At 52.6% G+C, this 13,375-nt stretch overlaps 1 protein-coding gene across 3 annotated transcripts in view; it reads left to right on the top strand.

Annotated features, from left to right (window-relative positions):
• CORO2A (coronin 2A) overlaps window positions 1-13,305 on the top strand; it is a 53,740-nt gene extending 40,435 nt beyond the window's left edge. For all 3 annotated transcript variants that reach the window (XM_060609219.3, XM_060609221.3, XM_060609222.3), the window contains exons 3-12: window positions 2,097-2,213; window positions 4,676-4,825; window positions 6,392-6,571; window positions 7,324-7,440; window positions 8,223-8,327; window positions 9,059-9,155; window positions 9,933-10,045; window positions 10,394-10,484; window positions 11,411-11,655; window positions 12,954-13,305. In XM_060609219.3, coding sequence (XP_060465202.2) covers window positions 2,097-2,213; window positions 4,676-4,825; window positions 6,392-6,571; window positions 7,324-7,440; window positions 8,223-8,327; window positions 9,059-9,155; window positions 9,933-10,045; window positions 10,394-10,484; window positions 11,411-11,655; window positions 12,954-13,085 — 1,347 coding nt within the window. In that variant the 3' untranslated portion in view covers window positions 13,086-13,305. The remainder of the gene's footprint in view (window positions 1-2,096; window positions 2,214-4,675; window positions 4,826-6,391; window positions 6,572-7,323; window positions 7,441-8,222; window positions 8,328-9,058; window positions 9,156-9,932; window positions 10,046-10,393; window positions 10,485-11,410; window positions 11,656-12,953) is intronic.
• The last annotated feature ends 70 nt before the right edge of the window (window positions 13,306-13,375 follow it).

Here is a 13,375-nt window from a genome sequence, read left to right as displayed (position 1 = left end):
TGTTTCGGCATCTGAAGTTGGATGGTGGATGTGGACGAAGCCTGCTTTGGCAGGCAGAGGGCCTGGGGCCTGTTCTGCCGAGCTGTGCGATGTGATGTGTGACATATATGATGTGTGACATGAGTGTGCCGGTCGCTGCCAGCCCCAGGTTTCTGTAACTGAACCGACACGCTTGTGCCATGGCCCAGGAAACCCAGGTCCGTGTGCGGGTCAAGAAGTCTCAGCTTGGGACCTGTGTCCCCCTAGTGCCCAGACAGCGATTCTCAGCAGGCAAAGTGGAAAGGGAAGAAAATGCTCTTTTTTTTTTCTTTTTAATTGAAGTATAATTCACATTCCATAAAATTCACCTTTTTTTTAAAGTTTATTTATTTATTTTGAGAGAGAGCGCGCACCTGTGTGTGCACAAGCAGGAAAGGGCCAGAGAGAAAGGGAGAGCGAGAATCCCAAACAGGCTCCACGCTGTCAGCACAGAGCCCAACACGGGGCTCAGTGTTCAGTCTCACAAACTGTGAGATCATGACCTGAGCTGTAACCAAGAGTCAGATGCTCAATTGACCAAGCCACCCAGGCATCCCTCACCACTTTAAAATGTACAGTTCAGGGGCACCTGGGTGGCTCAGTCAGTTAAGCATCTGATTTCGGCTCAGGTCATGATCTCACGGTTCATGAGTTCGAGTCCCTGTCAGCACAGAGCCTGCTTCAGATCCTCTGTCCCTTTCTCTCTCTCTCTCTGCCCTTGCCCCTGCCCCGCTTGTGCTCTCTCTCTCTCTCTCTCTCAAAAATAAATAAACATTTAAAAAAATTTTTTAATAAAATAAAGTATACAATTCAGGAGCACCTCAGTGGCTCATTTGTTGGGCGTTGGACTCTTGATTTTGGCTCAGGTCAGGATCCCAGGGTCATAGGATTGAGCCCTGCATCAGGCTCTCTGAGCACAGAGCCTGCTTAAGATTCTCTCTCTCTCTCCCTCTGCCCCTCTCTCCCACTCGTGCATTCTCTCTCTCTCTCTCTCTCTCTCTCAATAAATAAATAAACAAATAAATAAATGAATAGGAAATTGAAGTATCAATAATAAAATACAAATTTAAAAAAATAAAAAATAAGATGTATGATTCAGTGGGGTTGTAAGGTAGTCACATGGTTGTGCAAACATCACCACTGTCTGATTTCATAACAATTTCATCACCTCACAAAGAAACTCCACACCCATTAGCAGTCACTCCTTATTGCCCCCTCCCCCAACCCCCACCCCCCACCCCCCCACCCCGGGTCCTGGGCAACCACTAATCTGCTCTCAGTCTCTATGGATTTACCTGCTCTGGATTTTTCAGGGTTCTGAATACTGGGTACCAGAAGATGTATCAATGTGCTCTAACGATGAAACCACATCTGGTCCATCATTTATGTGGAATCATGTAACGTGTGACTTTTTACGTCTGACTTCTTTCCCTCAGCATGTTTCCAGGGTTCATCCATGTTTCAGTGTGTGTCAGTTCTACATTCCCTCTTTGGCTGAAGTAATACTCCATTGTATGATATACTACATTTTGCATAGCCATTCATCCATTGATTGACATTTGGGTTGTTTCCACCTTTTGGCTATTATGAATAATGCTGCTACAAACATCGGTGTTCAGGTTCTTCGTAGGCTTGTGTTTTCATTTTTCATGGGGATATACCTAGGAGTGGAGTCGCTAGGTCACGTGGTAACTCTATGTCTAACCCTTTAAGGAACTGCCAGACTGTTTTCCAAAGTGGCTGCCCCATTTTTTCATTCCCATCAGCAGTGTGTGAAGGGAAATATCCTTTTACTGAACACCTACTACGTGCTAGGCACTGTGCTAGACCCTTTCCACACCTCATCTATGATACTCAACATGAACCTTATGAACCTACTGAGGACGGCGCCGAAGCTCAGACAAGTGATGTGACTCCCCCAGCATCACACAGAGAATAGTGGTAGGGCCTAGATTCACACCCCGTTCTGTCCCTTACATTTTCCGGTCTACTCAGTGATTGCTGACTGCCCGACTGACCAGATGCTTAAGTGCAATTAGTCCCTCTTCTCTCCAACACTCCTGGGCACTGTTTTGCAGACAGGAAAGCTGGACCCCCACTACCCAAAGGTCTGCGGGCACAAAGGGAACGTCTTAGACATCAAGTGGAATCCTTTTAATGATTTTGAGATCGCCTCCTGTTCTGAAGATACCACAGTGAGTATCAGCACATAAGGCGGTTCCCTTTCCCGAAATGAGTGGGATTGGGGCACAGGGAGATGGAATAGTGTCTGTACTTGGCTCTGATGCTCCTGACCCGCTGATCCTTCATGAGGTGAGGTCACTGTGTGGGGAGGGGCTTAGTGAGATTGAGTGGGAGAAGTTCTGGGCTCTGGGACTTGGAGCACCACACCTTTAGGCCTCCTATCTGGGACTTAGTTCCCCCCACTTATAGAATGGACATAATAGCCCCCAAGCAGCTAATGAAGATCCAAAGAGACTCCTATTCCAGTGGAAAAGCCCATCTTTGGGGGGAACTATAAAATGCTTTAAGGAGCATTTTTTATTGTGGTCAGAAAATATTGTGACACTTAATCTCACAGACAGTGGGGAGGGGAGCTTTAAAAGGATAAGAGTGGGATCCTTAGATGAATATGGGCACCACAACTTTCCCAAAAGCTTTAGCCCCACCAACTTTTTGAGCCCCTGTTCTGGATCAGGGTCATAATCCCTGCTACCCACAATGTTCAGTGTTACTTATTTATAATTTCTTCTGTTCCCACTTCAAAAATGCCGTGAATATGGCTTAAAACAAAAGACACAGATATGATCAGATGATTAAAATAAGGATAAAGGGCACAGTGACAGTTTATTTTGTGCCCATTGTGTTCCTGACTCTCAACTACACGTTACCATTTAAATCTGTCTTCCTGGCAGCCCCACGAGGTAGGATTTTTTTTTTTTTTTTTTTTTAATGGAGAAACTGAGGATCTGAGAGGTGAAGCAGTTTGTCCAAAGTCACACAGTCTGAGCAAGGCTTCAGGCTGAGGCTTGATTCTAGAGCCCAGTATGTTTTCACTGAGCTATGCACTTCCCTAAGTGGCAGCAGCCACAGATGGAGGAAGTGAGGAGATAATACTCAGAATGTTGGTTTTGAAGGGTTGCAAGTGTAGAATTCCAGGTTTAACTCAGAGCTGCCTGGCAGTCAAGGCAAAAAGGGAAATAGAATGTATTGTAGAAGCCTTACTGTCTGATTAAAAGGAAACAGACCAGTTCGTCAGGAGAAGCAAGTGGAAAATTCTCAGAAGACTTGTGCCAGTCGCATATAGGGGTTGCCGAGGAGCGTAAAGGACAGTATCTGCCAGGATGGTTTCACTGAAGGGGCAGTCAGGCCCTGTGAGAATTGGCTTTGCCTCCAATGGTGGGATGTTGAATATCTGACTCTGTCCCCTGACTCTGACTCTGAGTCCTGAAATACTTGCCTTTTCAGGCCTGCTTTGAAGACTCCCTACAACATCTTCATGAAATTCCTAGCTCTTCTCATCTCCTGCCACCAGTTCCTTCCCAGATGCCCCCAGGGGCAGGAAGAGTGCACACAAGTATCAGGGGTGGCAGTGCCTAACCTCAGGCCCTCCCATGTAGAGTGTTCAGCTGTCTCCTCCCTGTCCCCACCCTGTGGGGCAGGGATGACCCTGTAGCTCTGAGGAGTCTGGGGGGTGGTCTCTGCCCCTCCCACACAGGTCTGCCCGAAGTCCGTCCTCCAGCAGGGGCCAGTTCTGTGCAGTAATAGGATTCACCCAACTCGTCGTCTAGAGCCCCTGGCACTCGCCTCATGGGGCTGCCTTCCTGGAAATAAATATTTGTCAAATCAAAAACAAAGTCTACCTGAAAACCCTGGGTATCTCTGAGGGAAAAGGGACATACAATCACATAGGGGCCTGAGAACCCCAAAGGACAACAAAGAATATCAGGTTACTGGCCATCCCCTCCATAACCGGGAGCTTTCTACCAAGGAAGCGCCTTCCATCCTCAACAACACTGCTCTGGAAGGAGGCCCCAGCCCCTCCTCCCAGGCCCTTACTGTGGAATACAGGCTGCGACCCCCCTGCAGCCTGGCCTTCTGACCCTTCATCTTTCCTCTTCCAGGCCATCCAAGGGGGGCACTCCAAAGGAAAGAGCTTCTCCCTACCCTATCCTGCCCCAGAGACTGCACTGGCTCCCTAGTGCCCTGACAATATAGCACAAACTCCTCCTCCTGGCATTTGAGCCTTCCTCCTAGCCTATGCCTTTGGGACAAGGAAGGGGTAGACCAGTGTACTCTGAGAGATATTCTAGGCTGGGAGTCAGATTTGCTCTGACATCCAGCCTGGGAGTCAGGCCTATGGCCCACCCAGCTCCCCACAACTCAGGTCATTAGGATGGCAAGGATTACCAAGAGGGAGATCTGGAGGTCTGGGCTCAGCTCTGGCAATGTCAGCCCCTGTTTGGGCTGGAAGACCTTGGCAAAGCCTCTGTCCCTCTAAGGGTTCCCTGCCCCTCCACTGAGTGAGAGATGGATACAGAGAGCACTCCCCTGGCCCTTCTGCTGGGCACTGCCAGCTCTGTGGCTTAGGGTGGCTGGGGTGCCAAGGTGACCCTCGCTAACAACACTCCCCCACCGGCTGTGTCTCCCCTGAAAGATTAAGATCTGGGACATCCCCACGCAGCTGCTGACGAAGAACCTCACAGTCTTCAGGAAGGAGCTGATGGGCCATGCCCGCAGGGTGGGCCTGGTGGAGTGGCACCCCACAGCCGCCAACATCCTCTTCAGCTCTGGCTATGACTACAAGGTGGGTCCATGCACTCAGTTTCTGGGGCCACCCTAACAAATGACCAAACTGGGCAGCTTAAGACAACAGAACTTTATTTTTACATTGTTCTGGAGACCAAAAATCTGATACCAAGGCATCAGGAGGGCCACGCTCTGTCCTAATTTCTTAGGGAAGAATCCTCCCATGCCTCTTGGGACTTCTGGTGGCTCCACACATTCCTTGGCCTGGAGCTGTATCACTTCAGCCTGCCTCCAGCTTTACATGGCCTTCTCTGTGTTTCTGTGTGTCCTTTGCTCTTTTTATAATGACACCAGTCACTGGTTGTAGGGCCCATGCTAATCCGGTATGACCTTATCATAATTAATTACATCTACAAAGATCCTGTTTCCTAATAAGGTCACATTCTGAGGCTCCAGGTGGACCTGAATTTGGGGTTGGTGCGGGCAGGGGGGGGGGGGGGGGGAGTACACTGTTCAACCCATTAATCTGCCCAGAGGGGATGGGTTGGGCTGGGCCCTGGCCAGAGAAGCTTCCCATTGCCCTGTTGACGGCCAAGCTGGAAGTCTGTGGGCCTGTGGATTGGGAAAATTCACAGGATAAGAGCCCTAGATTCTATTCCAACTAAGTTTCTGCCTTGCAGTATGAACTGGGAAAGTCCCTTGTCTTCTCTAGGCCTCAGTTTCTCTATCTGTACACAAATGGAGTTGGTGTGACCATAGCCATGGCTTTTAAACTCATCCCTTCACGACATGGGGCTTCACAGAGGCACTTCGGGGGCTTCTGTGATGAAGAAAGGGTGGGATAGGAGTGGCTGGCAGGGCCTCTTCCCTTCTTGTTTTCTTTAAATTTTTTAATGTTTATTTTTATTTTTGAGACAGAGAGACAGAGAGCAAGCAGGGGAGGGGCAGAGAGAGAGGGAGACACAGAATCCGAAGCAGGCTCCAGGCCCTGAGCTGTCAGCACAGTGCCTGATGCGGGGCTCAAACCCACGAACCACGGAGATCATGACCTGAGCCGAAGTGGGACAGTTAACTGACTGAGCCACCCAGGCGCCCCAGGGTCTCTTCCCTCCTGATCAGAAGTGCTCTTTTTTCTGTTTATGTAGGGTGAGTGTGCAGGGCGCTGCGATGATTGTGCACATTATTCTGCACACAGCTCCAGGGGGTGCAATTCATACCATGGGCTATGAGAATGGATTGCCCTGGAGCTGTGCAGTGCACAACCTATGCAGCTAAACATGGCAGTCCTGTTTATCTGTGTGAGGTGGAAACTGCTACTAATAACTGTTTGAAACCCCCTGGTCTAGCTCATCCCCTACGGTCCTCCAGCCATGGATGTTTTGTTGCTCCAAAGCAGATGGTGTTTTCTTTTCACCACCAGACAGCCTGACTCCCGGCTTCCCCTTTTGCCACGTGGCAGCTTCAGCCGGCAGATCCATCCTCCCACCCAAGGCTTCTTGGCCAGACTGCCATCTGTGTCTTCCCTCCTGGGGATACCATGTTTCACTGCAGCCTGGCGGGCTTGCGACTGTGGGAGCCAGGGGCGGGGCAACACTGTGCTCAGAGCCAGCTCATTGCCGTACAGGTGATGGTCTGGAACCTGGACACAACGGAGTCTGTAATCAATAACCCCGTGAGGACAATTTGCTGCCACCAAGACGTGATCCTTTCCATGTCCTTCAACCCCAGTGGCAGCCTGCTGGCCACCACCTGTAAAGACCGCAAGATTCGGATTCTCGACCCCCGGGCAGGGGCCGTCCTCCAGGTGTGTGCTGGGTTGGGATCGGGCTTGGGGACAGAGGAGCAAGGAGTGGTGAGGGGCTGGGGGAGGCTTCAGAGAACAGGGCGGTAATGCCATCAGCATTCTGGCCAAGCCTTCACATCTGCTATAGCTTCTGTCCTCCCGGCTGGGAGGTAGTGGATGTCACCCCCAATCTTCAGATGAAAAAACTGAGGCTGAAGAGAGGTAAGGTGACGTGCCCACACTGAAAGCTGAGCTTTGACCCTGGTCTAACTCCAGAGCTTGTCAATGTGCCTTAGCTCTGTCAAGAGGCATGACACGACTGTCTGTCCACTGTGTGACCTTAGGCAAGCACTTCCCATTCTCTGGGCCACTGTTTCCTTATCTACAACAATGGACCATTAGTCCTTCCTCTTGGAGGACTAAATGAGATAATCCAGATGACCGCCCAGCCCCATGCCTTGCATACAGTGATAGAGTGCTCAGTCATTTTTCAGAAAGAGCATGGAGCTGAGCAGAAGTTTGCCTCTATCCTGGCTCAAAAAAAGAATTCTCACCAAAAATAACAGGAGAGACTCAATGTGGATGGGGTGGGAGTGGGGGGGGGGGTCTCTGGAAGGCTTCCTGGAGGTGGTCCCTCTGGAAAGATTCTCTAAGCAGAGCTGGAGTGAACAAGGAAGGCATTCCAGGTCCTGCCACAGCACAAGCAAAGGCAGGGAAGCCAGAGACCCTAGCTGCTTGCTGCCCGGGAGTCCCTGACTGTACATACTGTCCAGGAAGCCAGCTACAAGGGGCACCGGGCCAACAAAGTGCTGTTTCTGGGGAACCTGAAGAAGCTGCTGTCCACAGGCACATCCCGGTGGAACCACCGTCAGATGGCCGTGTGGGACCAGGTGAGTCTCCTGTGCGACCCCGCACCCTGCCCCTCACCATCACCCTTCAGCTGAGTGCTGGCTTCATTCATTCATTCATTCATTCATTCCCTTGCTCATTTCTCAAGCACTTACTTAGCACAGCCTGCCTGGTGTGAAGGACCCAGGGATGAATAACAGGGAGATGCCAGCAGCTGGTGGGGCGAGCCCAGACCTTGTGCATCTTCTCGTTCAAGGAGACAGTGGCCGTGGTGTAGGGGGTGGAGGGAGGTGGCCACTTCTGGGACCAGGACAGGGCAGGGGCTGGGGGGAGAGAAAGGAGATGACCTTCTGGGCAGAGGAAACAGCTGGAGCAAGGGCTTGGAAGGAAACACCAAGGCATGTGGGCAGAAGGAGCAGCTGAGGGGGGTAAGGGTGAGGGCCAGGCCAAGCAGTATTGATTGGAAGGATCACTTGGCTAGAGTTTCAAAGACTAGACAAATCACTTTCTCTCTCTACATCTCCATCATATTTCACAACAAATCATAAAACAAGCAAGGGAGGGCTGGTGTGTGATCAGGCATGTGAGAAGCGATCTGTGAAAGGCAAAATGCTGGCAAAAGAAAAGGGGTGGTCTCCCTTCCTCTCTCTCTCTCTCTCTCTCTCTCTCTCACGCGCGCGTGTGCACGCGCGCATACACACACACACACACACACACACACACACACACACACACACACATCCAGAGCCCCTTGACAGGGATTCTCATCTCCACCCTCCCCAGGAGTGACCCACAGGCCTTTCTGGCTTCCCTTCCCTTACAGGACAACCTCTCCGTGCCTCTCTCAGAGGAGGACCTGGATGGCTCCTCGGGTGTGCTGTTTCCCTTCTACGACGCAGACACCAGCATGCTCTACGTGGTGGGGAAGGTCAGCCTGTCTTGGGAGGGAGGTGGCCGCCTGCACCGCTGAGGCAGGAAGCAGAACTACCCCAGCCCGGCCCTGCCCGTAGCCAGACAGCAGCCTGGCGCCCTCAGCCTGCAGGGCAGGGATAGGGACAGGCGGGAGGTACCGCACACTCTGGCCCTCTGGTGAGCACAGCACCTGGCCCACCTTCCTGGCTCCCCAGGAACACCTACGGCCATGGCTTTGGTCAGACACCCCAAGCTTGTCCCTCTTCAGCTCTGGATCCAGATGAGGAGGGACCAGTCGGTGTTTCTCAATAAGGGCATCTTCAAATTTGGGGTGGAGCAGGTCTTCATTAGGTAGGACCATCATTTGGCATCCCAGCTCCTACCCGCCAATGCCAGGAGCAGCCTCCACCCTCCCCAGTTATTATGACGACAACAACCAGAAGTGCCCCAGGGCACCAAGACCCGCCTGATGGCCTCAGCGCCTGCCACTTCTGACCTTTCTGTGAGGCTGGCAGTGAGATTCGTGCCTGTGCTCCCCCACCGAGCTTCTGCCTTGGAGGCGCATGGGTGGGCTTTGGGTCATGGTTGGGGGGATGGGATGTCACAATGAGGCCCCCCAGTGCCTTGGCGACAGTCCCCTGGTGCTTTCTTGTGTGAAGAGGCTTTGCCAGCTCACCGCTGCGCGGCGACAGGGGCCGGGAGCGGGCCGGTGGGAACTGGCTCTGAGCGCACCCTCCTGCTCCTCAGGGAGATGGAAACATCCGCTACTATGAAGTGAGTGCCGACAAACCTCACCTGAACTACCTGACGGAATACCGCTCCTACAACCCCCAGAAGGGGATTGGTGAGTGTGGTGTGGCGCACTGAGGCCACGTGGGACCTGGGGAGATAGGAACGAGTCAGAGGAGAGGCCTGCCCTGGAGGGGCCCACATCTGGGAGGGGAGATGATAGATCAACACTGACTCTACGGGAGGCCTGATGGAGGTGTACAGGAGGTCCTCCAGGAACGTGCAGCTGGAAGTCAAGGAGGGCTTCTCAGAGGAGGCAAAACTTGAGGAGCCAAAGGGAGAACAGAGCACCGCATGGGGAGAGCATGAAGGTGTTGTAGGCCAAGGTAGAACAGTTACAACAGTAGCCAGGATGTAAGAGAGACTGACCGAGGAGAGCCCCTACTTTTTAAGTGTGTTTGCAAAAAACAAAACAAGATGCGACTATATGTGGGCTATACGAAATCCACTTCAACATGAAGACACAGATTGAGTGCAGAGGGAAGGAGAAAGATACCACGCTAACACGAATCAGAAAACGAGGGTAGAGCTCTGTTCAGAGCAGCTGGGGCCAAGCTGTGGGGGTGGTTACGGAGGGCCTTGAGCAGAGCATGCTTCCTATAAAAGCCAAGCTAAAATCACCACGAAGTCCTTGAAGGTGAGGACAGAGTCTCATTTCCCCAGCACCGTGTAGGTATTCGTTCATGAACTGTTTGTAGAGGGAACGGTGGCGGGAGGAGGGTACTCTCTGCTCACGTCCGGGTGTGCGACCTGGCTTTGCCACTCACACCGGGGCCCCTGTGACCGCAGCCCAGCCAGAACCTCTTAGCCCTCCTTGACCATCTGCCCGCAGGTGTCATGCCAAAGAGAGGTCTCGACGTGTCCTCCTGCGAGATCTTCCGCTTCTATAAGCTGATTACAACCAAAAACCTCATCGAACCTGTATCCATGATTGTACCCCGGCGGGTAAGGGTGGTGGCAGCCATCTGTGAGGGAGGCAGGAACCCCTCCTGGAGAGAACAGGCCCCGGACCTGGAGCCTGGAGCCCAGGCCCCTGGGGCAACAGCAGGGAGGCTGAGGGCCACTCCTCAAGGGGAAGGCCTTCCTCATTGTCAGTGCAGTGTTGCTGCCTAAGTCTCGCCCTATCTCTGCTCTTGAGTTGCTGTGTGACCTTGGCCATGCCCCTTTGCTCTCTGGGCCTTGGTTTCCTCAACTCACAGGTGGGGAAAGCCCGGACCCCAGCTCCCTAAGGGCCCTCCCGTCTGGGCAGCCCCTTTGCCATCCCAGCCCTCACTGTCCTGGCTTCTCCTGCAGTCGGAGTCTTACCAAGAGGACATCTACCCACCCACGGCAGGAACCCAGCCCTCTCTGTCGGCCCAGGAGTGGCTCTGTGGGATGAATAAAGGTGAGGGAGGCTGAGAAGAGGCCCGGCGCAAACGTGCGGGGAAATAGAGTGTCTAGTGGCTGAGCTCAGCTAGGGTGTCTAGCTGAGCGGGGTCTGGCCTCTAGTTGTGTTCGCCCATAACCCTGGACAGGTGGTCCTCAACAGTTGGTCCCCAGGGACTAGGATGGTCCGAGAAGGGAGGCGTTGCCCCAAGTGGCTCAGGAAACTCTTTTCCAAATCAAGGAATTTTGTTCCATGGAAAACTTCTTGAAACTCCAGGCTGTGCAGAGTGACTGGAGAGTCTCAGCCGGATGTCCCCTGCCTTTCCTCCCATCCACATGGGTGCATTGCTCTTCGACCTGAGAGACCCTCTGGGCAGCAGCTGCCCCACCCCACCTCAGGCCCTCCTTCCCTGTGCTGACACCCTCCCTGTTCTCTCCACCTGAGGGCCAGCCCAGGGGAGGCTGTGTGTGGTCCCTAGCCCTGCCCCAGCAGCTGCCTGTATGACTGGGACGTCCCTGTCCTTCTGCCTCTCCGCTTTGGGCAACACTTGCTCTGCTGCTCTCTGGGCCTGTTGCCTCCTCTGTGACTCTGATACCTGCCTCCCCTGCTTCTCAGGGCTGCTGGGAGGATTCATGAACTGGTAGACGGCAGAGCACAATGCGTGTGGGACTGTCCCCACAGAGCAAGGGCAGAGCTTCACTGGAGGCACTCACGGTGTTTAGGGGCAGCTCCAGGGTGTGCACTGTGCTGCTCCTACAAACCGGTCATCACCTAGATCACACGTGTGCGTGTGTGTGTGTGTGCTCTCCTGGTGCCCTGGTGTGCAGGCTGGTGTCTGCGTGTGGCCAGAGCTCCATTTCCATCACGTGACTGTGCGTGTCTGCGTGTGGCAGCATCTGCTCATGGACACTCAGTCCTCATGCAGCCCTTTCCTTCCCTCCCAGGGCCGGTCCTGGTGTCCCTAAGGCCAGGCTCCGAGCAGCTGAGCTCCCAGCCACCGCTCCCAGAGAGACCCCCCTCCCTCAACCGGACAGAACAGTTGGTTTTAGAAGATGGCCAGAGGCCCTTCTCCCTGCCGGAGGGGAAGATGCCAAGGAGGGTAGCAGAACACAGGCTGGAAGAGAAGAAAACCCGGCTCACAAACGGCTTTGACGTCTTCGAGTGTCCCCCACCAAAGACAGAGAACGAGGTGTGAACGAGGGGTGGGGGCTGTGCTTGGAAGGTGGGGAGAAAATGAGGGGTGAGAAAAACAACCAGCTGTGTGCCCTGGCCTGGCCACTTAACTCACTTTGTTAATTCATTCAGCAGACAGGCAGTGAGCGCCATCTGTATGCCAAGATGGTGGGTTTGCATATAGATAGATGGTGGTGGAAGACCATCTATGAAATGCAGAGGGTTTTTTTTTTTTTTTTTTTTTTTTTTTTTTACATGAAATGCAGAGGGTTTGATCTGGCATCAAAGCCCTTTCCAGTTCTGACACTAGGATTTTCTGTGCTTTCGGAGTCAACTTGTGTTAAGTGCCTACCGTGTGCTGGGTCCTGCAGTAGGCACTGTGGTATATAACCTCCCTGAATTCTCTCCAGAGCCCTGGGGGTCAGTAGGTAGTGGGTGAAAACACAGGGACTGGCATCTCACAGCGGAATTCTGATCCTGGCTCTGCTAAGTACTGACTGTGGGACCTCAGACCCAGGGGCCGAGTCTCTCTTAGCCTCAGTCCCCACAGTGGTACAATGGAGTGCTGACACCCCCCTCGGAGGGGTGTCATTAGCATCCAGTGGCATCCGGAGATCCTTAGGTGGGGGGCACCCAACGTCCAGTTGCATTCTATACAGCGTAGCAACTATGTTAATGCCGAGGTTCGTTTTCTGGCCCTCTAGTTCCTAGAGGAGGAAATTGAAGCTCAGGGAGGGTAAGTAACTTGCCTGAGGCCACCGATTTTAGCAGTGGTGAAAAGTCCAATCTCCAGACTTCAGGGCCAAGTATCCTTTTCTCTGTGCCACAGGGGGTCTAAGGATGCAAAAAAAAAAAAAAAAAAAGTCTGAAAGATCAAGTCTTTTAAAATTTCATTTCTTGGGTAAAGACAAGGTTTTTTAAATTTTTTTTTAATGTTTATTTATTTTTGAGAGAGAGAAAGAAACAGAGTGTGAGCCGGGGAAGGGCCGAGACAGAGGGAGACACAGAATCCAAAGCAGGCTCCAGGCTCTGAGCCGTCAGCACAGAGCCCGACGCGGGGCTTAAACCCACAAACTGTGGATCATGACCAAAAACATGTGGATCGAACGCTTAACTGACTGAGCCACCCAGGCACCCCAGACAAGGTTTTATAAAAGATCTGTGCAATGGTTCCTCCCTCAGGCCTCAGCCGTGGTAATCACCTCCATCTTTCTGAGTGAAAAGGGAGCAACATTTTGTCCTTCCTGCTGGTGTTCTGGCCCCTCCCATCCTGGGGCACCGAGTGACATTTCTCTCTGTTCTGTACTTTCCCAGCTGCTGCAGATGTTTTATCGGCAACAGGAGGAGATCCGGAGGCTCCGGGAGCTGGTGACCCAGCGCGAGGTCCAGGCCAAACAGTTGGAACTGGAGATCAAAAACTTGCGGATGGGCTCAGAGAGGTTCTGAGCAGAGATGTCTGCCCTCCTCGCCCTCAGGGACACCACTCGGCTCCATGGGGAGGTCCAGAACCAAACCACAAGTCCCCCAACAACAACCACTATTTCTATATTTTTTACCAGAAAACGAAACTCTCGGTCACTGGAAGATTCTAGTGGGAGGGACGTGGTGCCGTTTTTCTATTTGCCTTCTCAAAACAACACTGTCTGAATTGACTCTTTGTAGACGATATCTTGCCTTCTGGTTAATTCTGTTTTTAAGGGTCCACGATGAGCTGTAACTTCTCAAGGGAAAGAACA

Source organism: Panthera onca, chromosome D4, assembly GCF_046562875.1.
Source record: "Panthera onca isolate mPanOnc1 chromosome D4, mPanOnc1 haplotype 2, whole genome shotgun sequence".
Taxonomy (NCBI): domain Eukaryota; kingdom Metazoa; phylum Chordata; class Mammalia; order Carnivora; family Felidae; genus Panthera; species Panthera onca.
The sequence above is the reverse complement of the archived record's forward strand: the minus strand, read 5'-3'. Positions and strand labels throughout refer to the sequence as shown.